We start from the raw sequence: 27,202 nt of genomic DNA, 5'->3' as shown, positions 1-27,202 counted from the left end.
GTCTTTGCTCTTAACTACCCAGATCAATGGAGAGTGGTCTGATAAAGCCCTGGGAGCATAACTAACTTTAGAAACGCTCCTGAGTCCTGCCTGATTACATAAAAGAAGATCTATTCGAGAGGCGGAGTTGTGAGACGCACTAAAACATGAAAAAATATTAGCAAGTGGGTGCATGACCCTCCATGGATCGCACCACCCCGTCTCAGAGCAAAACTTCCATAAGGGAGAACTGGCCCTGGGGTGACTATCGTTATAAGATCTCCGATCTCTGGGCTCCATCGTGCAATTAAAGTCCCCGTTGACAAAGAGATTAGAGTATTCCTTCCCGCTCACAAACTGCAGAAGTTCCACCAGAATGTCTGTGGTGAAAGGTGGAGGGATATAAACAAAAGCCAACACTGTGCCAACATTATCCAGATCTCCCCATAAAAAAATAAACCTTCCCCTAGGGTCGGAGTTAACCTGTTTAATTGCAATATCTACCTTATCATGTATCATAACCGACACTCCTGCTGAGTAAACAGAACCAAAGGAGTGAAAAGACCGTGATGCCCACCTTTTGCTGACACATACCACAGTGGCTTTAGTAAGATGGGTTTCCAATAACCCGACTATTGCAGGTAGATATTTAGAGAGACCCATAAATACATTCGCTCTTTTAAGACGGTCATTCAATCCTCTAACATTCCAAGTAAGAACGCGCACCATCTATTTGCTCAAAGGGAAAAAAAGGGAGAGAAAGAGGAAGAGAGAGAAAAAAAAAAAAAAAAAAGGGGGATTTCCCTTTCCCCCTTCCTGGCCGAGTCCACAGCCCCCCCCTCCCCCCCCCCCCAACCCACCCCCCTCCACCCCCGACCACCAACATATCTCTCAACCACTTCAAACAAAATTCTACTGGACATTCACCTTCTGTACCCTCCGGGAGACCCACTATCCTAAGATTACTTCTCCGAGATCTATCCTCTAAATCTTGCAGCTTGCCCCTGATCTCAAGGTTTTCTTTCTTCAGAAACTCCAGATCTTTTTTAATAGTTTGGGTTGTCTTATCTATAACTGGAATCTCTTTTTCCATAAGCACTACTCTGTCCCTGACCTTATTCAGATCATCTCTAATCAACATAATGTCAGTGGAGATCTGGGCAGTGTGCGAGGAGAGTGTAGAAATAGCTTTGGTACAATTTTGTACCTTTCAGGATATCAAGTAAATCCGGTTGTGAAGAGGAGCTACCTGTCTCTGTCTCCTCGCCGTTAGGCGGCCCTCCCCCGGCCAAAAAAATGGCGCCGGGCGAACCCCCCATCGGGGCAAGAGACATTCTATCCAAGACCCGCCCTTTTTTGAAACCGGAGTCGTTTTAAGAAATTTCTCCATCCTGTTACCATCATTCCTATCCTTAGCTGCCTTAGCTGGCATGATATATATGTAAACAATAGCCAGTTACATGAGAGAAAAACAACAACGGAACATCAACCATGCACATATCTTACACAAGAGAGCCGGTCAAAGGTGCATTTAAAGCACTCATCAAAGGCAGGGCATATAAATGAAAGTCAGTGAGATTCACATAGAATGAGATCCTTATGTCCAGGATGCAGTAATAGCGTATTCAACTGCTATGATAGTTCATATTGTACTTGCAGATTATTCCTTCCTTTTGGCAATGGACTTGTACCCGAACTTCTCCAAGTCCATCCTGCGATTTCGGCAAGGTTGGAACTTTTTACTGAGGGAGAGTCTGAACAGCCTGTAGCTGGAAAAGAAAGGAGTAGGAGCAAGGAATATTCATCTTAGTTCAATTAGTCCCGGAGTATTAAAGAGCAAAACAGGAAAAAATGAGAAGGAAACCAGTACTTCATGTATCAAGGGAGTATGCTTGTTGGGGCTTAAGAGCATTTTTGACTCTCAGAAGGGTATATTATGCAGAGCTTAATCAGATCGCAACCGCCAGTCCATACCAGTCTTCCTTTTTAATGGCGGACAAGTAAAATGACAAAAGAAACAGTTTACTCACAGTTCAAGTTGCACATTTAAATTGTAGCCTCTTTCTGAATTCTAGCCTCTCGCTGATTACCCAGAGACCTCTTTAGGGTAAAGTATTGGAAGCCTTTCCCAACTGAAAATCAATAAAAGCCATCTTAATATACTATGTCCAGTGAAAAGCAGAGACAGGCTGGCCCTTAAAAGTAGAGAAATGAGGATAACGGCATGGGGCAGGCCATTCCCCCACCTCCTTCCCATCAGAGATCTCCATAGGCTCAGGAAAACACACAGCAGCCAGGCACACTGCCAAGCCTGAAGGGAATAGTTTGTCAATTAATTATGCCTCCTTTGTTATCACCTCAAGCAGCCCTTTACCTTGTCCTGCAGACGCTGAGTGATCAAGCGTGCCCGGGAACTCCGCACCACAGGGAGAATGCGGTCAGCTGATTTATATGGCGGGCTCAGGCTTTCCTGAAGACCTGACCAATCGATCCCTGAACGGGACCGACCGGGTTTGTAGACTGGCATAATCTCCCTCTGCTGAGCTGGAGGCTGCTATACTCCTCATATGGTCTCGTCCGCTCCGAACCCCCCTAGATAGCGGAGTCTGTGCCTGTCAGGACGACTCCTTCCCGGATTCTCCGGTGATAGCTCTGCAAGCCACTTGACATGCCTCCTCCTCCCAGCGGCATTGCGGCCCCCCGCGTGTCACGTGATCCGGCGTCACGGAGACCGGCTCTCTCCTCTGCCCACTCTGCCGCATTCGTCACCCGGGCCATCCCCAACACCACCACAGCCACGCATCAGGCCGACAGCCAGAGCCCAGGGTCCCAGGCAGCACGATCTCGGATTCGGGGCAGGCGCAGCATCTTGATCGGCACCGTAAGCAGAAGCGTGGGGGGGGGGAGAGGAAGGGAGGGGGAGGGGCAGCAGCGGCGCTACGTCTTGCCGCACATGCCTCACCCTCCTCTACTCTAATTTACTTCTATTTAAAAATCAGCTGCTGATCCAACAATTTTTAAGAGGGTCATAAAAGGGCTACCTCACTTGCCTTCTCATTGATAGATGCTGGTTAGCATATTGAAAGTGTGCACATTAAAATTCCATGTGATGCCTCTTACAAAGACTCTATGTTTCATGAATTACATAACTAAGAGTCTTTAATGCATCAATGCATACTCCCACTGCTGTGTCAGATCCATTTCTGTGGTGTTTCTATCATTTTCTAAGGTTTTCATGTTTACCAGACACCCTCCTCTCTGCCAAATAGAACGCCCCTGAAAAAAGCTTGAGTCACCCAATAACTTTAATGGGGTTCATTACTCGAATCAAGCGCTCAAAGCATCTAGGTCTATGACTCACTAAAGCTGCAGTATGCTGTGACATTTTGCAAGAGATTTCAGTATTTAGATTGACATTCCAGTTCATCATATAATGATTCTACATATACCATTTTTTCTATTTCCCATAACATAAAAGTATGTTGAATACAAGGTCACAAACAAAAAGGAAACCCTGCCTATATCTTAGATAATTAATCCCTTTTGCCATTTATATTACTTGTATCTTTTTTATGTAGCAGAATACCCCTTGGGCCCCTCAGTTTCCAGCAGTGACAGCTACCTTTGCACTCCCTTTACATAAATCCATGGCCTCTGCATCATGCTTGCTGTTGAATTCTGGATGGATAATAATAACATTATTTTTGTTGCACTCTTGCATTTTGTGACACAAAGGTATGTAACCCATTAATTAAACTAGGATCTCGCTTGTAAGACATCAGCTTGTGACACCTAAGAACATGTGCTGAAACTAAGATCAATCATTGTCTGAGAAATGTAAGAACAGGAATTGCTTGCGTATATACTTTTTAACTACTATAGTCTGGCTGACCTTACTGTGTCTCATGTCTTCAGCTTCCTGCTTAGTTACCTTGTACCCTGACTCACACTAGAGTTCAGTAGCTTTGCTAGTAAGACTTGGTGACAGTTCAGTAGCGATGCAAAAGTCGTATGTGACTCACAATCATTACTGTTGAGGTTGTTAAAACTTGCTGACATTGGCAAGTCTTCGATATGTTAAACTAAGACAGGTACACTTTGTAAAAGTTCCATATGATATCCTATCTAGTTTTATTTGGGGGGGGTGCAAAGAAGGCAGTTATAACCAAACTTCTAATCCAGGGGGGTCCAAAACCCCTGAATTCTAGATGTTTATTCACTTGATATTCTTCTTATACAGTAAAGTAATTGTGCAGTACAGAACAATAAGGCTTTCTTTACGTCTGTGCTGCAATTTTTCATTTGCATAATATGACACCAACATGGGGTTTCCATCATAGTGTCTGGCGGTTCACTGGACAAAATAGTGCTACTTGTTGCACTATTTTGAGGATTTTTGACAAAATCTACTATAATGTATCCTAACAGAGCTCCATACAGATAAGGCAGACCGGTGCCCTATAAAATGCAGATCCAGTAAGAATCCTTTCTAATGGCATAATTATTGTGCAGGCAAATGAATGTTTTATAAAGTAAGGGTCCTTTTACACAAAAGGATTATCTGCCAAAGATTTGAAGCCAAAGCCAGGAATGGATTTATAAAGATGCTTTAGACCAAATCTCTGTTTATAGTCTGTTTCTGGCTTTGGCTTCAAATCTTTGGCAGGTAATCTGTCAGATAATCTTTCTGTATAAATGGACCCTAACTGGGTGATATATTATTGGTTAAATATGTGTTAAGCATGAGAACATTGCCTTCTGCCAACTCTTTAGATAAATATATAATATATAATATAATATACCTTATATATATATAATATACCTTTTTTTTTACAAATGATGTGCTGCTAATATAAAGTAATATTACAGACAAAAAATGTATAGTCGGTTAGCTACAGTTATATTGTGTGGTATAAAAATCTACAGAATAACATACAAAAGGTGAACAGCTGCCAGACAATGTCATACATTTAGGCTACTAAATAACATAATATTTAACCACTGCACAATTTTCTTGAGGACTGCCTATCTAAACCCATTAGGATAATTATGCCGTTCAAAAATGTCCTAATACTTATTCACTGTGTTCCAATTCACAATAAGTATTTTCTGAATATATTACAGTAGCATCAGGGGTCAACAAAGATATCTAGTCTTCTAAGCTATATCACAAACTGGTAATTATCAAAACATTACTAGTAATTAGGACAAATTAACATGTAGTTACATTTTCCCTTTTCCATTTCTTGTTTCATTTTTTTTTTTTTTCAAAGATATCAAAGAATTATAAAAGGAAAGATTATTAGATAAGAAAGAGATTTATTAGAACTAGAGATGAGTAAACCAAATCTGTGGAACACAGGCTCGTTTAGAACTTTGCCAAATATTGGGTTTATTAATGAACCAAATTTTTAGCTGAGTTCGACTAAACCTTAAATAAAAAAAATGTGTTTTATAAAATTTATGAGATGTTTTAGGACAGTAGCATTAACATGGGAATATCCCTAATCCCTTTTTTAGTGTTATTATAGCTCAATGTCGCCCTGCCTTCAATATAGTGTAGCCACTTGTTGGATATATTTGAAAACAGTCCCAAGTGTCGTATTAAGAAATAACGTCCTTTCTGGACTTCTTGGATGAAGTTAACCCACAGAGGAACGTGGCATATTATGTCCACTCCCTGTTTGGATACGTTGCGGCACTGTATTTGTATCCCATTTTTCCTGACACCCATGGTGGGTGGCTGATGACTTCTGTTGGGGTTTTTAAAATATTGCCAGGGTAGTTAGAGGTCGAACAATGGTTGCTTATAGGGTAATTGTAGTGTGAAGTTTAATTGCTCTTGTGGTTTCTTGAGTGGTATCACTGTATAGGAAGGGGTATATGTCACTGGGGATGCTGTCCTCTAACTGTGTGTGTCCTCTAAGAAACTTCTAAAGCTTCTACCAGCAGCAATCTGTTGCTGAAGGGCAATCTGCTGGCACCTCCAACTTGGCCCCTTTGGGTCGAAGATAGTGCTGCTGCTGCCACCCCCAACTGTCTGTCCTTGGCCCCTTTGGGTCAAAGAGAGTGCTGCTACTGCTGCTGCTGCTACTACTACTACTGTACCTCCAGGTCTGGGTGCTAGGCCCCTCAGAATCAAGAAGGATACTACAGCTGTCGCTGCAACCTCCAGGTGTCTGTGATATGTGCCTTTGGGTTTAGAAAAGTGCCACTTGCAGGTGTCTGTTCTAGGCCACTCTGGGTAGAATAGAATGCCGTTTGTGGTGCTCCCACTTTGATATGTCGCTGATCCACCATCATCTGCAGGTGACCAGGGATAAAACATAATTTTACACTGCTGATCTATCAATGTTCACGGCTGTCCTGGGAGAAAACTTCATTTTATGCCGCTGAACCACTAACATTCACCACTGCTTATGAAGAAAACTTCACTTTATGCTGCTAATCCACCCCATGCTCTGTTGTCCTGACAGAAAGCATTATTTTACAACACTCATTCACCAAAACAGTCAATACTATCTGCTACTGAGAGCTTCAATGCTGAAACATGTGTCAGATATGGTGAAACTTAAATACCCTGCCTGAGCTACACATTTTTCGCACTATGAAATTTTCACTTTTTTTTTTTTTTTTTTTTTTTTTACTGTAATAGCTAGTGCTTCCTCACGAACCTATTCTCTGTAATACTTCCACTAATATAGCTGCAATCGTTCTGCTATTACAATGCGGTTCATTTAGGTTCAGTTTAAATTGAACCCGAAATTCACATTAGTTCGAACTTGACTGAACTTTTCGAAAGTTCGCTCATCTCTTATTAGAACATTTAATTTAGACATTGAGAGTTCTTTTAGGTCCAAAATTCTGTGTTGATTCATTTTTCATATATTTCTTTATATAGTAGTGGTTAAAACTCAATCAATGTATACACCATGGCCCAGATTTACTATAATCTATTGTCTATTTTTTCATGGTATTCACTAATTTGACATATTGGCAAAGGGCTGACTCATTTTTGAGTTGTTGTGTTTTTTAGTGTATATAGCACCAAAAATTGTGTGAGACAAGCGGCATTTCGATTAGTAAATTCTGATATATAAAATTCAAGCCAAGCTCAAGTTCATAAAAAAAAACTGCCAGGGAACTTTTGATAAATAAAACATGGGTGGCATGCAAATGCTTAATAGGTAAAAAAAAAAAAAAACGCATAAAGAATGCATCAGAAAACCTATAGCAAATTTAGGCCATTGTTGTTAATTAATTATTAATTAATTAATTAATTAATTATAAAACTGTCAACTCCATTCCTCACTTCTTTCAGTCCTGTAGTGATGCTTAATTGTTTTTTTTTTTTTTAGATGGTAATTTTTGCACCAGTTACAGTCATCGAGGACTTATATCAAAGGCAAAAATGAAAGCAATAAAATATAGCATTGTTGTCATTCTCGGTAAGTACTTATTGTTATTACATTTACATTAACAAACATAACTACTTGAAGAAGACAGACGGCTAATTAGCCATTTAAATGCTCCAGCATCTCATTGATCAATGAAGTATATATGTACTGCTTTGATCTGTATGAGAGATCAGTATAGTTATAATAGGAGTCCCGCAGGGGGACTAAATGTTACAGTAAAAATGTTTTTTATTAATAAAAAATCTCATCCCATAAAAACATTTAAATCACTCCCTTTTTTAAATCACTCCCCCTATTCCTATTGTATAAATAAAATAAGACAAATTTTGTATTGCTGCACGGGGAATCATACTGACTTGAGGAACATAGCAAACATGTCAGTTTTACCATGGTGGTTGAACGACATAAACACGGAAAAAAATATTCTTTTTTTTTTCCCAATTTTACTGCTCAAAATTCCCCCCCCCCCCCAGATTTGCAGCATATTTTTTGGAAAAATTAAGTCTCTCATTGCAAAGTACAATTGGTGTCTTAAACAATAAGGGATTATTCGGGTCTGTAGGTGAAAAAAAGGCAAGTGCTATGGCCTTTTAAACACAAGGAGTAAAAAGCAAAAATGCTAAACTGAAAACTTGCCTTTGTCTTTTAAGGGGTTAAAATTAGTGTTTCATTGGCAGTCCAGTATACCAGATATGTAATGGACGATAACATTTTATATACATTACCACTGGGCAAAGTCCAAATACGTTGCACTTAGCCTGCCCAGCTGATTTTGGAGTGCTCAAGTAGACAAAGTAGAGACAAGGTAGCAGAAATCTAGAGCCTTTTGGAAATGTTTAGTGAGAAAGCAAAAAAATTGCTGGCTATGTCACTGAAAGAAGATGAATATTTTCTAAAAAAAAACAAACAAAAAAAAACAACTTAAAAAAATAACTAAAAATAAAATAATTTCCCACAGCGGTCATGTACTTGTATAAATATATATATATTTTTTTTTACCATGAATAGGCATTGAGAATTGATGCAAATAGTATGGTGTTTAACCAGTGAGGTAACTGGTTGAGTGCAATAGCCATATGCTGGCAGCTTGTAAAGAAAAAGACCAACTGGGGCCACTGGAGCATCAGTTCTTTTGCTACAACACGCTACACGATTTTTTTTAAAATAAATAATAAAAAAAAAAAACGTGTAGGGTTCCCCCTATTTTCATAACCAGCCAGTTTGAAAACCAAGCAACAGCAGCCAAGTAGCACCAGGGTGGGAAGGGCCATTGTTTTTGGCCCTCCCCAGCCTTAATATTACCAGCCTGCTGCCGCCCAGTCCAGGAGCGCCAATTTTGACGCTCCGGGACCACTGCCACCCGTCTCTTCCCAGTACCCCTGGTGGCATTGGGTACTGGGTTAATAATGGGGGGGGGGGAGTGTTAGCCATTTTACACCGGCTAACACTAAGCCCTGACTTAGTAATGGATTCCGTCTATTAGACAGCTTCCATTACTAAGTCTATATAGTAAAAAAATAAAGACACAACACAAGTAAAAAATATTTTTTATTCAAATAAAAACAATCCCCCACCCCTTGTTGACCATTTTATTAAAAACCATCCAACAACCCAACAACCGCTGGTCATCGACATAGTCCATCGAATCCGCCGTAATCCACAGGATACCAACAACAAAAAGGAAACACACAAAAAAACACACAAACAGGAGCACAACACCCATCTGGCCCCCAGGGGGTTAAGTAAGGGTCCCCACTTAACCCCTTGGGGGCAAGATTGATGTCAGACTGCACCCATACCAGCAAGGAAGGGGTTAAGTGACCCCCCTTCCTTGCTGGGATACGTGTAGAGCAGGGGGGGAGCTTTCTTACCCCACATATGGGGTACCGTTGTACTCAGAAGAACCTGCGTTACAGATTTTGGGGTACATTTTTTCTCCTGTTCCTTGTGAAATTTAGAAATTTCAAACTAAACCAACATATTATTGAAAAAATTCGAGCTTTTCATTTTTACTGGCCAATTTTGAATACTTTCCTCTAATACCTGTGGGGTCAAAATGCTCATCCTACCCCAAGATGAATTCTTTGAGGGGTGTACTTTTCAAAATGGGGTGACTTTTGGGGGGGGGGTCTATTCTGTAGACATTACAGGGGCTCTGCAAACGCACCTGGCGCTCAGAAACTTCTTCAGAAAAATCTGCACGGAAAATGCTAACTGGCGCTCCTTCCCTTCTGAGCCCGGCTGTGTGCCCATACATGGGTTTATGCCCACATATGGGGTACCGTTTTACTCAGGAGAACCTGTGTTACAGATTTTGTGGTGAATTTTCTCTCCTGTTCCTCTTGAAATTGAGAAATTTTTAAACTAAAGGAACATATTATTGGAAAAATTTGAGTTTTTCATTTTTACTGTCTACTTTTGAATACTTTCCTCTAATACCTGTGGGGTCAAAATGCTCACCACACCCCAAAATGAATTCTTTGAGGGGTGCACTATCCAAAATGGGGTGACTTATGGGGGGGGGTTTCTCTTTGCTGACACTACAGGGGCTCTGCAAATGCACCTGGCGCTCGGAAACTTCTTCAGCAAAATCTGCAATGGAAATTGGCGCTCCCTTCCTTCTGAGCCCTGCTGTGTGCCCATACAGTGGTTTACCCACATATGGGGTACCGTAGTACTCAAGAGAACCTGCGTTACAAATTTTGGGGTGCCTTTTCTCTCATGTTCCTTTTGAAAATGAGATACTTTAATCTAAACGTATATATTATTGGAAAATTTTAATTTTTCAAATTTTTAATTTTTTAATTTTAATGGTGAATACTTTCCTCCAGACCCTGTAGGGTTAAAATGCTCATTATACCCCTAGATTAATTCTTTAAAGTAGTTTCCAAAATGGGGTCATTTATGGGGGTTTCCAGTATACAAGCCTCCTAAATCAACTTATAAAAAGAACTGGTCCATAAAAAAATCAGTTTTGGAAACTTTCACGAAAATGTGGTAATTTGCTGATAAATTTCTAAGTCCTGTAACACCTTATAAAAGTAAAATATGTTTATGAAATGAAGCCAGAATAAATAGGACATATCGGTAATGTGACTTAGTAACTAATTTATGTGATACAACTTTCTTTTTTAGAAGCAGAGAATTTCAAAGTTCATAAAATGGTAATTTTTTTAATTTTTCATGATATTTTGATGTTTTTCACACAAAGTAGTGACCAAATTTTGTAACTAATATAAAGTGCCATATGTGCCGAAAAAACAGTCTCAGAATCGCTGACATACGTTAAAGCATCACTAAGCTATAAGCGCATAAAGTGAGACAGGTCAGATTTTGAAAAGTGAGCCTGGTCATTAAGGTGCAAATAGGCTTGGTCTTGAAGGGGTTAAAATCGCTCCATTCCCAGGCTTATAGCGCTTTTATCCTTTGGTCTATGGGGCTGATTGAGGAGTAATTTTTTGCGCCATGATGTGTTCTTTCTATCGGTACCTTGATTGCGCATATGCGACTTTTTGATCGCTTTTTATTACAATTTTTCTGGATTTGATGCGACCAAAAATGCGCAATTTTGCACTTTGGGATTTTTTGGCGCTTACGCTGTTTACCGTGTCAGATCAGGAATGTGATTAATTAATAGTTTGGGTGATTACGCACGCGGCGATACAAAACATGTTTATTTATTTACTTTTATTTAGAACATGGAAAAAGGGGGGTGATTCTGACTTTTATTAGGGGAGGGGGCTTTTTATTGATAATAACACTTTTTTTTTTTTACACTTATACTAGAATCCCCCATGGGGGACTTCTAGTATAAGTGCACTGATCTCTCATAGAGATCTATGCTTCATAGATATGCAACATAGATCAATGAGATAGGCACATTAATTGCTTCCAGCTGCTGCAGCCGGAAGCAATTGAGTGCCGCGCCGGGATCAGCGCCATTACGGCGCTGAGCCCTGGCAGAGAAGGATGTGTGGGAGCGATCCACCCCACTAGACACCAGGGAACGGCTGCATCAAGTAATCAGATGCATCTGTCAACTTTGACAGCTGCATCCGATTACTTTATTAGCGAGCATGGTGATCGGACCGTGCCCGCTAATAGCCATGGTCCCGGGCACGAGCGGCACCCGGGACCACGGCGGTTCATAGCTCGGCCCCGCTCTGAACACATGATACGTCCAGGGTCGCCTAAGGGTTAAGGCGCAGATAGTCATAAACCATGGTCTTAAGGTGGTCTCTGTGTGTCATAATGCTGACCTGCCTTGCCAATGTTGGTGAAGTGGTAAAAATTGATTGCCACATGTCACCCAGTAGGGTTCTGCCAAACTGCCTGCTGCGGCTACTTGTGATTCTACTGCTGCCGCGTTGCTGATGCTGTTCCGCCGTGACATTAGAATGTAAAGACCCAAAAGATGTCTCAAGTTGGTCAATGAGCACTGTCTCAAAATCCTGCATTCTACTATCAATTTCTGTGGGTGGAGGGAAATTGCTCACTTTGGACTTGTAATGTGGATCAAGGAGGGTTGCCATCCAGTAATCGCTGTTCATTTTTATTGCCTTGCTGCGTGGATCATGTTAGAAGTAATGTAGCATTCAAGCACTCATGTGTGAGATACTACCAGGATCTCCCAAGCCTCGGGGTCGAGGGGTACTAACAGGATCTTCATCCTCTTCCTCCTCTTCCTCCTCCTCCTCCTCCTCCCCCTGTAATCTGTAACAACCTCTTACCAGTGAAGATGAATCAGTACCGGTGGTGCAGGGCCGCGTCTGCCGCGGCAGATCCTGCGTCCCGGTCATTTTAGTTAAGTTTAACTTAGCTAAAATGACAGCAGCTGTCACGGCCTCACCACTCACCACACATCTTGCCGCCCGCGCTCCCCGGCATCCCCACGTACCGCCGGGTTCTCTTCCTGATGTTACCCAGCAGCCTTGTCCCTGAGTGGTTGCGTGCGTGCGCGCAGCAGCCGTCCGCCGCGGCGCTACGCAGCTGCACTCTCCAGGAAGTGTTGCTCTGCGATCTGGTAAGTGCCGGGGAGGGGGGTGCGTGACGGTGCGGTGTTGAGCGGCGCGGGGGCCGGTTATGTGTTTGCAATCATGGGTGCGCGGGGGGGTGTTTGCAAGCATGGGCCCTCGGGGGGGGGGGGAGGGGCGCGGCAGCCCAGGTTTGCCTCAGGCGGCATAAAGCCTGGAAACAGCCCTGCGGTGGTGTCCATTCCTGCCCCCTCATCCTCCTAAACTTCTTTCTCCTGACCATCACCAGAGGCCTGGCTAGCCTCATGCGCTCTACCGTGGGAGCTGTACTGCCGGCCTGCACCTGCCCTCGACCTAGAACCACTGCCTAAAGGAGACCTATACAACTGTGAAGCAGTTGGGTCCTTTACATCCTTCGGGAGTAAGGTTCCAAGCAGGGCCGGACTGGGACTAAAAATCAGCCCTGGCATTTCCGAGCACACAGGCCCACTCGCCGCGCGGTGATAAGTTATGAGACAATGTTGTGAGCGCAGCATGGCTACATGTTGTATCATCACGGCCATGACTGGAATTACAGGTAATAACACAGTAAATGGGGTCAGAAGCTTCTGTCTCTGTACTATGTAGCTGTGCTGCAGTTACAGGTTGTTACCACTACACAGTGTACAGAGACAGACTGCTTCTGGCCCCGATCACCGTGCTGAGTTTAACACCACCAGCACATACCTCCACATACTGAGTAATACCACCGCATACTGACTAATACCACCACATACTAATACCACAGCATACTGACTAATGTCACCACAATGACTAATACCACCGCATACTAATGTCACCACATACTGACTAATACTACCGCATACTGACTAATACCACCACATACTGACTAACCTCACCGCTGCTACTAAATAACATCCACTGTACACAGATTACTATCACCTCATACAGTCATATAGAGGTAGACCCAGCTCCACACAGGTTCTGTACACCACATACATTACAGTGCAGTTACATCAGGTGACTCACAGGGGAGTCTTCTCTGATCGGAGTTCTTCCCTTTTCATTTTCTTCTCCATCTGCCCTGGGCCCTCCGAGCCACGAATCCACAGAATCTGCCAGACAGACATATTAGGCTCCTCACACTGGCACCATCCTCATCTCTATACTAACTGCACATCTGTATTGGCCCCTTTACACCCTCATTTAGTATGTAGGCTGACTCTATGTGACCCCGTATAGTATATGCATCCCTCTATGTAGCCCCCTAATAAATGGCCCCCTCTCCCCCTATGTTGTCCCCCCCCCCCTTATAGATGGCCCCCTCCCCCCTATGTTGTCCCCCCACTTATAGATGGCCCCTTCTCCCCCCCTTATAGATGGCCCCCTCTCTCCCCCTTCCCTATAGATGGCACCCTCTCTCTCCCCCCTCCCTTATAGATGGCCCCCTCTCCCCCCTTATAGATTGCCCCCCTTTCCCCACCCCTTATAGATGGCCCCTTCTCCCTCCCCTCCCCTTATAGATGGCCCCTTCTCCCTCCCCTCCCCTTACAGATGATCCCCTCTCTCTTCTCCCCCCCTCCCTTATAGATGGCCCCCTCTCTCTTCTCCCCCCTCCCTTATAGATGGCCCCCTCTCTCTTCTCCCCCCTTCCTTATAGATGGCCCCCTCTCTCTTCTCCCCCTGTCACTTATAGATGGCCCCTCTCTCTTCTCCCCCTGTCCCTTATAAATGGTCCCCTCTCTCTTCTCCCCCTGTCCCTTATAAATGGTCCCCTCTCTCTTCTCCCCCCTTCCTTATAGATGGCCCCCTCTCTCTTCTCCCCCTGTCCCTTATAGCTGGCCCCCTATCTCTTCTCCCCCTTCCCTTATAGATGACCCCCTCTCTCTTCTCCCCCTTTCCTTATAGATGGCCCCCTCTCTTCTCCCCCTCCCTTACAGATGGCCCCCTCTCTCTTTTCCCCCCTCCCTTACAGATGACCCCCTCTCTCTTCTCCCCCTTTCCTTATAGATGGCCCCCTCTCTCTTCTCCCCCTTTCCTTATAGATGGCCCCCTCTCTCTTCTCCCCCCCCCTCCTATATAGATGGCCCCCTCTCTCTTCTCCCCCCTCCCTTATGGATGGCTCCCTCTCTCTTTTGCCCCTGTCCCTTATAGATGGCTCCCTCTCTCTTCTCCCCCTATCCCTTATAGATGGCCCCCGATCACCGCAGCCCTTCCCGCTCCTGTCACCTCTTATCACCAGAGCTGCACGGCCCGCTCCGGTCACTGCTGCCCGCTCCTGTCACCTGTCACTGGAGCCCGCACGGCCCGCTCCGGTCACCTTTCACAGGAGCCTGCACCGGTCACTGCAGCCCGCTAATGCCCGCTCCTGTCACCGGAGCCCGCACAGCCTGCTCCAGTCACTGCAGCCCACTCCTGATGTGTTTCTCTAATCTAATCAACGTGAAGGAGCATGGGGCCGCTGCGGCCGGCTGTGGTGCACGTACAACGTGCGCTCCACGGCCGGCCGTAACGGCCTCACGCTCCTACTCCAAATTGATTGGATGAGCACATTAGGAGCGGGCTGCAGTGACCGGAGCGGGCCGTGCAGGCTGCGGTGACCTGGTCGGGCCGGGAAAAGAGAGAAGGGCTGCGGCGGTGATTTTTTTTTTTTAAATAATATTTTTTTTTATTATGCAGCCCGGGCGGCCCAAGGACTGGTAATCTGGCCAGCCCAGCGGGCATTTGCCCGGCTCGCCAGATTACCAGTCCGGGCCTGGTTCTTAGTCTGCCTCCTTCTCCTTCCCCGCCTCTATCACTGCTGAGACCTGCTTCCGCAGAGTGCCTAACACTTGTTCCAGTAAAAGTATTACCAGAGCGGTGATGCTTCAAAACTGGCAAGGATGGTGCACAGATCTTTCACCTGTCTCTACTCTCTATGAGTGAACACCCCGAGGTCCGCACCACTGCTAGTCAGGCTATGCAACATTTTGTACTGCATAATGGCATTACGATGCTGCCACAACTGCTGGAGCATGTGGAGCATGGAATTCCAGCGTGTTGCCACATCACAGATGAGATGGCTGACGGTGAGGCCCAGTTCCTGGTGCAATGATGCCAGTCGTGCCAAAGCAGGGTGCAAACGTCAGAAGTGGGAACTAAGACCTCAAACGTTCTTCAGGAGGCCGTCAACACCAGGGTGGCACTTAAGAAATTTCGCCACAACCAGGTTCATGACGTTTGCCAGATACGGCAGGTGCGTAAGTCTGCCGATCATAAGGGCAGCAAGGAGATTGCTCCTGTTGTCTTACACCACCTTACCTGGTGCCAGGTTTTAAGTTTCAACAGCTCTTGACCTGTGTGTTGATGGTCTCCACGACAAATTAATTTAAGGTCGGCCTGCTTTCTCTTAGCACGTGTTGCTACCTGTCAGGGTTGGGGACCCTGGCTGTGCACAATCCCAGCAGTTTTGGAGACTGTCGACGGAGACCCAGAGGCACCAGAGGCAGTGTCAGCCACCAAAGTCACCCATTGAGCAGTCAGGCATATGTAATGACCTTGACCGTGTTTACTGGTCCATGTGTCTGTAGTCAGATGGACCTTAGTGAACACAGAGGCAGCCAATGCGCTTGAGATATTTTCTGCAACATGCTGGGCCAGGGCAGGGACAGCTTTTCTTGCAAAAAAATGCCTGCTAGGCATCTGATACTGGGCACATGCCAGGGCCAGAACGTGGTGGAAGCCATCTGTGTCCTTCCTACACCGGATATTGCTCGCCTGACACCTCTGGTTCTCACCATGTTCACAAGATAGATATGAAATTTAAGATAGAAGATACAATAAAAAATCAACAGACCTACCCACTCTCGATAAATCCACGTACACAAATCAGATGTACAATTAATTACTGGGCATGACAGATAAAAAATACGGAATACTTGACAACGGACAGAGAACGTATGTCAGCTGATAGGAATACCACTGTAATAACTGAACAAATCCACGTACACAAATCAGAAGCACATTTAATTACTGTATAACAGATGTCAAGTATTTTGTATTTTTGGTGACGGACAGAGGACGTTTTTGAGCTGATAGGAATATAGCTGTAATCACTGAACAAATGCACGTACACAAATTAGATGTACGTTTAATTACTGTATAACAGATGTGAGCAGACCAAAATACACTTTTGGGCACTATGTATAAATTGTAAAAACATGAGCCACATAGGTAATTTAAAAAAAAAATTCTATCCCAAAATTTATTAAAGACTAAAAGTTTTTTCATAAATACAAATACTTGGTAGCATGATTATGATAATAAAATATGAAGGCAGGGCAAACTACCTATCCTATACACACTTTGACCAGTGAAATTTATATATACCAAAATGCCATATGCTTTGTGCAAAAATATTCCTGCCTAGAGAGAATTAGTGCGAAAACAGCTGTCAGGGATGTTGTTTACATGAACCATCTCATAAGGAAGAGGGGAGGGGAGATTGAGAGCAGGGATGGATTGAACAGCTCAGACACAGTTTACTGTGTCTTCAGAAGAAAGCAGCATGTTCAGAACTGGGGGAGGGAGACAAAAAATGTAATGACACATATGAAATTAGTCGTTGGTCTCTGCATAGTTCACATCCCATGGGGTGCTTGATCGCACGTTGTGGTGATCAGGTCAAAGTACAAGTCTCCTGCCCGAATGGTAGCTTTAATTAGCCAATAAACCTGTGGGGAAGACTTGGCAGGTGTAATAACCACATATTGATTCTAAAAATGTCATTTTCCGTGTTGTAATCTTCTATTTTTTCTATAGTGGCTGTAAAAATGTTAAGTAGCATCATGTATATCCGTATAATAAGTGTTTATGGTCTTTACAATCTTGAGGTTACTGATAGAGACTTTAATTTATTGAAAATCCCCCTATTCAGAGCTCTAAGAGCAGAAAACCTTAATTGGTGTGGGAAAAATTGCCAGCTATCTCTGCAAAATGCAGTACAATGTATACGTTGTTTTCCCACATCGCTCTAACAAGCGGCAAATGATTCTAATTGGTATTGTAGTAAACAGTACATAGTACTATTTATTCTACAAATTAATTTTATGAATGAAATTAGCAGCCATGAATCGCTTCTCAAGGATACTTTATTGCCATTAAATGGTTATCCCTGCCATTTGCTAACATATAATTAACAAATGGTATTGTACTTTTTGGTCTTGTTTTTAACTTTTTTTTTTGTTTTACCTTACTGCACAGACCCCCTCCTATAGTAGTGGCATCACAGGGAGATGTGGTTTTAACCCCTTAATGACCAAGGGCATAAATGTACGCCCTTGCGTCGCTAGGGGCATTAAGAGGAGGGCCACATGGTGACCCTGCTCTGAACTGCCGAGAACTCGCCTGGGACCGCGGCAATTAGCAGGCACGGTCCGATCGCCGTGCCCGCTAATTAGCCATTTAAATGCAGCTGTCAAAGTGTACAGCTGCATTTAAAAGGCTATTTTCACCAATTGGTGGTGATCTAGTGGGGGGATCTCCCCCCGCGATGCGATCCCCTCATCTGCTCTGGCCGGAGGTCTGTGCCGTAATGGCGCTGATCCCAGCTCGGCAATCTATGGCTCTCGGCTGTAGCAGCCGAACACAGTTCTCATTGATCTATGCAGTATATCTATAATGCATAGATCTCACTGAGAAATCAGAGTAGTAATACTAGAAATCCCCCAGGGGGAATAACCCTAACCTCAGAGGGAATAACCCTAACTTCAGGGGAAATAACCCTAACCCAAGGGCGACTTCTAGCACAAAAAATGACACCCAATAGACCAAAGGATAAAAGCATTATAAGCATGGTCATAGAGCAATTTTACGGAACTTTTTTTTTTAAAGGTTTTAATTTTTTTTTGAATAAAATAAAAGTTACACAAGTTACATATCGTTGTAATTGTACTAATTTGAGAACCATGTATAACAAGTCAGTTTTACCCTAGGGCAAATGGCGTAAACACAAAACCTCCCCAAATAAAAAAAAGATGTGTTTTTTTTTTTCAATTACACCACACATTTAATTTTTTTCTGGTTTTGCAGCGTACTTTATGCAAAAATTAAGCGTATCATTGCAAAGTACAATTAGTGGTGCAAAAAAAAAAAACAGCTCTTGTGGGTCTCTAGGTGAAAAAATGCAAGCGTTATGGCCTTTTAAGCATAAGGAGGAAAAAGCTAAAATGAAAATTGGCCCGTTCCTTAAGGGTTTAAGCTAGTTTTCATTGTACACACGGCAAGGCCAGTGGAGGCTGGAGAAACAGTTTACTTTCTGGTATGTATTGGAGAGTAGGTTGCAGTTAGAGCAGAGCAGGGAGAAAAATACAAAATAAAGAGAGAAGGGCAGAGAGGATAGGACAGAAGAGTTGATTGTGAGTAGATTTTTGGTGGTTTCCTGTCGCAGCTGGGAAGCCAATGTCAAGTATACCAAGTCACTGGGTGCTGGCTGAGCATTATACCAAGTCACTGGGTGCTGGCTTGGCACTATACAAATTCTCTGGGTCTGCATTATACCAAGTCACTGGGTGCTGGAAGGGCATTTTATCAATTCTTTGGGTGTGCATTATACCAAGTCACTGGGTGCTGGCTGGGAATTATACCAAGTCACTTGGTGTTGCAAAAAAGTTTCTATTAGGGGCAGTCAGTAGGGGCTAGGAATTCAGTGTCCATTAAAACCAGTCTGTTGGTGTGGTGGTTGAAATTAACCCAGTGTCCTTGCTTAATGGAGTTCCTGCTTAGTCGTATTAAAGGATAGTCAGTTTATGTAAATCTTTACTGTACTGTCTTGAAAAACACATGTGACAAAAATATTACAAAACATATTCAAATCCCCATTAAACTTCTTCAAACCTCTGTACAATAAAGTATTCAACCCCTTCCATTCACAGTGGACCCCACCCTCAATTAGGTTAAATCTGTGGCCTTTCCCATCTGTTCAGGCACCAGTAGTGGTACTATCCCCTATATAAGTAAATTATTTGACTCCCTCTTAATTAATTTAACTCCCTCAACCAATCAAGTGTGAATGCACACTAAATCACGTAAGGTAACCTGCTTTTCAAAAACAAATTGCTGCTGGTAGTAGCTTTAGAAGGTTGTTCTCTCACAGACAGAGGACATCATCCTCCATGATATATACCCCATGACGAAACATTTCTATGGCCTTATACCACTTAAGCAATCAAGAGAGCAGTTGAAAACTCACACAATAAGTAGCCTTCGTGAACCATTGTGCGACATCCAACTATCCTGGTGATATTGTAAAAACTCAAAGAATATTTATCAGCCAGTTACTATGTGGGTCCATAAAAATGGAACAGGAATGCCACTATTCCTTGTCACAAGTACAAGTGACTAAAAACCCCATGACAAGAAGGTAATTGTCCTCTTTGAGAAACATAGTCATGGAAATTTGTGCCTGGAAAAACTTTTTGGGGTATGGGCTACATGGTGCACCTTGCCGAGCCATTGAGCTGCTGTTAATAATATATGCCTGTGTTGCAAATGGTTTAATTGGTCTAACCCATGGACAGTAAATACGAAGATGTTATTCTTTAAAAGTATGATAATCAACTATATGTATTTACATATATGTATGTATTTAGTGGGTTATCATATCATTGGGGGTGTAAAGGGTAACATTAATTGATACACTATTTGTTTTAAATATAAATACTTGTGGGCAAATATTTTTATAGGGACAGTAGCTGATTGTTGGCTGATATTGGCTCAGTGTGTTCTACCCAAGTTTGTGGGGGTCAGTTTTGTCCCTCTCCAGGCTTAAGTTTATATGGTAGATTGTAGCTCTGCTCCTCTTGGCAATGATGTTCCTCAATGCAGTTTCAATGACGTGAAGCAGGGGGATGACATCATTCACAGCGTAGTCAATATACACAATGCAAACAAACCAGGGAGTTCACATTTAGTTAGTTATATTGGTTATTATTAGCTTATTGTAGTGTGTTGTATATAGTATAGTTCATTAACCCTTTCCCTATAACATCCTAGGAAATTTGAGATTGGTGTCTCGTGACTAAATGTATTATCTTAACTGCACCTGTTGTTGTTTCTGGGCAAGAAGTGGCGTGTGGGTACAGGTTTTTCCAGACAATGGGGTGGTGCCATTCCATGTGCTGAGGTATACATATAGTACCTGGGTTTGAACCCAAACCAGATCCACTTTATGCTTACAGATGGCTGCATGGCTGGTTCCTTGGAGCAGGCTCTTGTGGATTGCCACTGCTGCCTTGGGGTACCGGTTGAGTGCTTAGACCTTGCCGACATCTACTGGCTGATGCTGTACATCTACCCCTTTTCCTCCTTTTTGTTGTTTTTTTTCTGTAGGAGTTTGTCTAACTTTGCTTATGAAATAACATTAAAAATAGATTTTGGCTGGAGTAATCCTTTACCATTTTTACAGCATTAAAAGAATAGATAACAACTTCTACAGGAAAGGGAACTGTTTTTCTTCATATTTATTAGCAGCAATAGTATCTATAGACCCTATACTGCACTGATGACTTTATGTAAATACCTTAATTTGTAATTTTTACATTATGTTCTCACACTATTTGTAAATTGTCTCCTCTTTATGTTCTTGCATGCTCTCTCTGCTGTTCCTGTTCCGTTTCCATGGCATTTCTATCACTTTCTGATGTTTTCAGGTGGACCAGGCACACTCCCCTCTGCTAAACAGGGGGACTGGAAAAAATGCTCAAGTCTTCCATTCACTTTAATGGGGTCTACTACTCAAGTGCCCCTTCCCTAATCATAAGTTCCCATATTGTTCATTTTGTGACATACATCTTAATATATATTATGCCAAAAGGAAAGGTAACAAAGGGTACAGCTACATCCTTATTATATATACTTAAGTGGCACCACATATGCTAGACCAACTCTCCTTTTAAAATTTTCCTTACCATCCAGTGAGAAGAAATATATAAATGTGATGCATTTAGATTGCAGATATGCCTCTTTAATAATATATTTGTCATATCAAGTTGTATACTTACATAATCTTTCTTTCAAGCATGTCTAATTTTATCACCATAGTATGATAGTTACCAAGGAGATTGCCACCTGACTTTTTGACTAAGTAGTCTTAAAACATTTAAGTTCTATAACCTTTTCTTTTTTCGATGAAATAATTATATCACTTATAATAAATTAGAACAATAACTGTGGCAATACACTTCTGGTTGCTTTGCTTTGTGCCTACTACTACTAATAGGACCCCTGGGTTTTTGTTTATGCTTATAATGATTACAATACATTTAACCTTAGTCCAGTTATAGATTTACAGATTTTGTTTTCCAAAAGAACTATTATAGCACAGTAATAATTTTACTGGTTCTAAAATATAATATCTTATTAAAAATAATACTTGTTGTCAAGTTATTATGTTAAATTTCAGTAATAGAAAAAAAAAAAATTTACAACAATTTTATATCTTGATGACTGAAATGGGATATATTTTTAGGGACATCCTTCATAGCCACAACTCTGGATAAAAGCCACAGTGCCCCAATTACATTCAGTGTGCCCTATAAATGTCACAGTGTTACATCAAGACCATAGCACATTCTTTACAGCCACATTTTTTATTCTCAGCCCCCATGCCTCCTAAAAGGAGTTGTTCCAATAAGAAATATTGATTTCTGAAAACATAACAGTTACAATGCAATATGAGAGTTTACAAAAAAAAAAAAATCCCCCAACAACTAACACAACTTCCACACTTTTTTAAAGCCATTTTTTTCCCTTCCAGTTGATTATTTTTCGAAGTCACTTGCATGGGCTGTGCCAAGTCCTGTAAAAAAGATGACAGTGACCAAACATATTTTTTGAAGAATTAAATCAATATAATATGATAGGTGCGATGTGAGGGATATAATCCCTGAAATAATAGGATGATCAGGGTGGTCGGTTTCACACTTACAGTAGGTATCTTTGGGAAAAAAATAGCCATATAATAGCCGTATTAGAGACCAACAAAAAATCCTTTTCTTTTTAATTTAAATAGTGCCAATCAATATTTTAATCAATCAATAGTGCCAATCAATATTTTATATGCTGCACTATACTCCTCTGAGAGATCACATGCTAGTTTCTCATAATAAGAGATCTATCTACTGTGCCATCCCCCTCTGTTAGCAGGGCTGATCACAATGGATGTGTACTGCACTATCAAGCGATTCTTTTTTGTTTCCTATGACCTGCTCTACACCTTCTGGGGTGTGTCTGTTCTTATTGTGTTTAATAAGTAAGATTTTTATACGTTATTACTCTAGAGGAGCTGCGCCTGAAATACCTGCTTGGTTTGAGGAGAGAAGGTCTGCATCTCTCTTTGGCTATGTTCACACAACGTTTTTTCAGCTCTGCTTAAAATGACGTCCCTCATTTAAATCTAAAATAACGGACGTCATTTAGCTGTCTGGCCTCCCCAATGACGGCTGTTGGTACATTATTCTAGTTTGGGTTACTAACTGGCCTTTGGCATTTAATTTAATTGTAAAAACGGAGAAAGATCGGTAAAAAAAAAAAAAACTGTGTGAACAACTAATAAAAAAATTCTACTTTTTGCCAAAGACATCCGAAAATTATTGAAATGATCATTATTTTGACGTCTGCGGTGATAACGTCCGTTATTCAATACACTGTGTGCATTGGACGTCCATCATCCCATCGACTTAAATGCATTGCAGTCAATTAAATTGCGGCAAAAACGGATGTCTTTTTAAATAGCAAAATCGTACACCTTTTCTCTTTTTTTTGACATTGTGTGAACATAGCCTTTATCTAGTCACACTTCTACTGAGAAATCCAAAAAGGCTCCCATTTTTTCATCAGATTCGTCTATAAGTATGAAATTATTTGCAAACACCTGCGCATACTTTTCCTAGCATTAGCTCATAGATAATTCTAGGTTGTTTCACTAGTTGTGTAGCTATGAATTTTATATATTTATGAGGACTATTTTTCCTGACCATAACCACCTATATAAGTCACTCTAAATATAATAATAATAATAATAATAATAATAATAATAATAATAATAATAATAATAATGATAATAATTTTTATCTATATAGCGCCAACAGATTCCACAGCACTTTACAATTCTGAGGGTACATACATATACACATCAGACATTACAGAGATACACAAATACAGTAATTATCCATACATGAGGAATGAGGGCCCTGCTCGCATGCATGAGCTTACAGACTATTAGGAGGGGGTTTGAGACAAAAAGGCAGAGGGGCAAAATGCTTAATTGTTAAAATGGACTGGCCATCTTTTTTAGAAATGTGCAGTACATGTAAAGGTGGGTGAGCCAGTCACCAACCAATAACTGCATGTGCAGGTCTCAGTGCCTTAATGTTTTGGCGTGTGTGGGGGTGGTTGGGGGTAACAGTCACATTAGGGAACCTGATAAGCCTGCTTGAAAAGATGTGTTTTGAGAGCTCGTTTGAAGCTATGGGTAATGACACTCTTGGGTAATGCATTCCATAGATCATGTACAGCAACAAGGCACAAGGAAAAATATCAGAAAAAGGGGAAGACAACAGCATGTCCAAATGAAGTTCAGTAATTTAATAGCACACCACTGCTTGAAAAAGGCTTCATATACTGTAGCTGAAATGTCACGTAATGGTGTGCTATTAAATCACTGAACTGGACGTGCTGTCTACTTCACCTTTTTTTCTGGATTCAATATCACTCCTGGGCCAGTGTGGTGAGATGGGCACCGATTTCATCCATCTGGTTTGTGCTGAAAAATATCAGGTAGAGTAACAAGGAAGGACTTCCTCATAATGATGAGGAATAATAGAGGTAAAGAAACAGAGAACAGGATAGACTATTAGGTACAGCAACAGAGAACAGGATAGACTATGAGTTACAGCAACAGAGGACAGGGATGACAATTAGTTAAAGTGTCATTGTCGTTTAATTTTTTTTTGAAGAAATCAATAGTAGAGGCGATTTTAAGAAACTTTGTTATTCGGTTATTTGATAAATGCATTTTTGTCACAAAAAAGCAGTTTGAAGCTCTTCCCCCTGTCTTCATCATTGTGTATGAAGAGGGGAGGGGTGGAGGGAGATGAGGCACCAAAACAACAAAGAGTTTATTTACAGCTACATCACTGGCTATCTCCTCTGACAGTCAACACTGACCTCTCTGACCTCTGAATACGGCTTTCGGCTAGCGGCTCCCTGCTGTGTAATCCTTTGTTCTCTGCTCTCTGCTACAGACCCTCTCCCTCCTCCTCCCCTCTCTATAGAACAGACAGGGTTGTGTCTGATGCAACAAGAAACAATTTCCTGATATTTTGCAGTGAATGGAAAAGAGTAGGGAATGGGGACCTGGGAAAAGTCTTTTTTAATGCAGATAATGGCATGTTTGCCTAATAAACTCAATTACAAAGTTTCTTAAAATCGCCTGGACTATTGATTTCTGAAAAAAAAAAAAAAAAATAATAATAATACAACAGAGACTCTTTAACCCCTTAGGGACCAAGCCTATTTGAGCCTTAATGACCAAGCCTATTTGAGCCTTAATGACCAAGCTCATTTTTCAAAATCTGACTTGTCTCATTTTTTGCACTTATAGCTCAGTGATGCTTTAACATATGCTAGCGATTCTGAGACAGTTTTTTGTAACATAAGGTACTTTATATTAGTGGCAAAATTTAGTCACTATGTTTTGTGTTTTTTGTGAAAAACATAAAAATATCATGAAAAATTTGAAAAATTTGCACTTTACAAACTTTGAAATTCTCTGCTTGTAAAAAAAGAAAGTCGTATCACATAAAGTAGTTACTAGGTCACATTACCAATATGAGAAACAGATTGCTGAACTCAGGGAGAACAGCCAAATGACAACACTGCCGGCTGCTAATGAAAGCGCTCAATGCAGTGAAGTCCTAGGTGCATTACCAATATGTCCTCTTTATTCTGGCATAATTTTGTAAACATATTTTACTTTTCTTGGGTGTTACGGGGCTTAGAAATTTATCAGCAAATTAAAAAATGTTCATGAAATTTCCAAAACTAATTTTTTTAGTGACCAGTTCTTTTTTTAAGTGTGTTTAGGAGGCTTGTATACTTGAAACCCCCATAAATGACCCCATTTTGGAAACTAAACACCCTAAGGAATTAATCTAGGGGTATAATGAGCATTTTAACCCTACAGGGGCTGGAGGAAAGTTTTCACAATTAGGCCGGAAAAAAATGGAAAATAGAAATTTTCAAATCATATGTTCTTCAGATTAAAGTATCTCATTTTCACAAGCAACAGGAGAGAAAAAGCACCCCAAAATTTGTAATGCAGATTCTCCTGGGTACAATGGTACCCCATATGGGGGCATAAACCACTGTATGGGCACACAGCGGGGCTCAGAACAGAAGGAGCGCCAATTAGCATTTTCAGTGCAGATTTTGCTGTACAAGTTTTCAGGCGCCAGGTGCGTTTGCAGTGCCCCTGTAGTGCCAGCGAAGTGAAACCCCCCAAAAGTGAGCCCATTTTGGAAAGTTAACCCCTCAAAGAATACGTCTTGGTGTGCGGTGAGCATTTTGACCCCACCGGTATTAGAGGAAAATATTCAAAATTAGACAGTAAAGCTATGTTCACACTGCGTATGAGTCCGGCCGCATGCGTCCGGATGCGTACGAACCGCGAACTTACCCCCGTAGTACAGTTATGCTTCCCTAGCTTGTTTCGAAGCGATCTGAAACAGGTCATTTACTTGGAAATCTTCGCCCAGCCCAATAAAACTCACAGACCCTTTTGGATCGAAAGATAAAGTTCAATTTGGCTGAAATAAGTACTTCGTATGGGACTGCATGGAAATCCACGGCCGTGAGTTTCAACATTTCCGTCCTCAAACAATGGTCGTGTACATTTTTCACGGCGCCGTATACGATCCGGCCGTAAGCTCATACGTAGTGTGCATTGTGCGGGCATATATTGTATACTTTCAAGCGAACGCATTAACCTCAAAACTACGTGCGTATAATCGCGGTTCACACTACGGACGGATTCATACGCAGTGTGAACATAGCCTCAAAATGAAAAACTTGAATTTTTCCAATAATATGTATGTTTAGTTTGAAATTTCTCAACTTCACAAGGAAAGGGAGAGAAAACGCACCCCAAAATCTGTAACGCAGGTTCTCCTGAGTACAACGGTACCCCATATGTGGGCATAGACCACTGTATGAGCACACAGCCGGGCTCAGAAGGGAAGGAGCGCCAATTAGCATTTTCAGTGCAGATTTTGCTGAGCAAGTTTCCGAGCGCCAGGTGCATTTGCAGTGCCCCTGTAGTGTCCGCAGAAGAGAAACCCCCCAAAAGTCACCCCATTTTGGAAAGTGCACCCCTTTAAAGAAGTCATCTTGGGGTACAGTGAGCATTTTGACCCCACAGGTATTAGAGGAAAGTATTCAAAATTAGACAGTAAAAATGAAAAACTTGATTTTTTCCAATATGTGTGTTTAGTTTGAAATTTCTCAACTTCACAAGGAAAGGGAGATAAAGCGCACCCCAAAATCTGTAACGCAGGTTCTCCTGAGTACAACGGTTCCCCATATGTGGGCATAAACCACTGTATGGGCACAGAGTCGGGCTCAGAATGGCAGGAGCGCCAATTAGCATTTGGAAAGTGCACCCCTCAAAGAAGTCATCTTGGGGTGCAGTGAGCATTTTGATCCCACAGGTATTAGAGGAAAGTATTCAAAATTAGAAATTAAAAATGAAAACAATGAATTTTTTCAATAATATGTTTGTTTAGTTTGAAATTTCTC

The 27,202-nt window shown here is 41.9% G+C and overlaps 1 protein-coding gene across 1 annotated transcript in view; it reads left to right on the top strand.

Moving 5' to 3' along the window:
- The window catches only part of NPSR1 (neuropeptide S receptor 1), a 133,425-nt gene that overhangs the window by 95,675 nt on the left and 10,548 nt on the right, over positions 1-27,202 (top strand). Inside the window, exon 7 of the mRNA XM_069960355.1 lies at positions 7,338-7,427. Coding sequence (XP_069816456.1) covers positions 7,338-7,427 — 90 coding nt within the window. The remainder of the gene's footprint in view (positions 1-7,337; positions 7,428-27,202) is intronic.

Source organism: Dendropsophus ebraccatus, chromosome 2 (assembly GCF_027789765.1).
Source record: "Dendropsophus ebraccatus isolate aDenEbr1 chromosome 2, aDenEbr1.pat, whole genome shotgun sequence".
NCBI lineage: Eukaryota > Metazoa > Chordata > Amphibia > Anura > Hylidae > Dendropsophus > Dendropsophus ebraccatus.
This window is presented reverse-complemented; position numbering and strand designations above follow the sequence as displayed.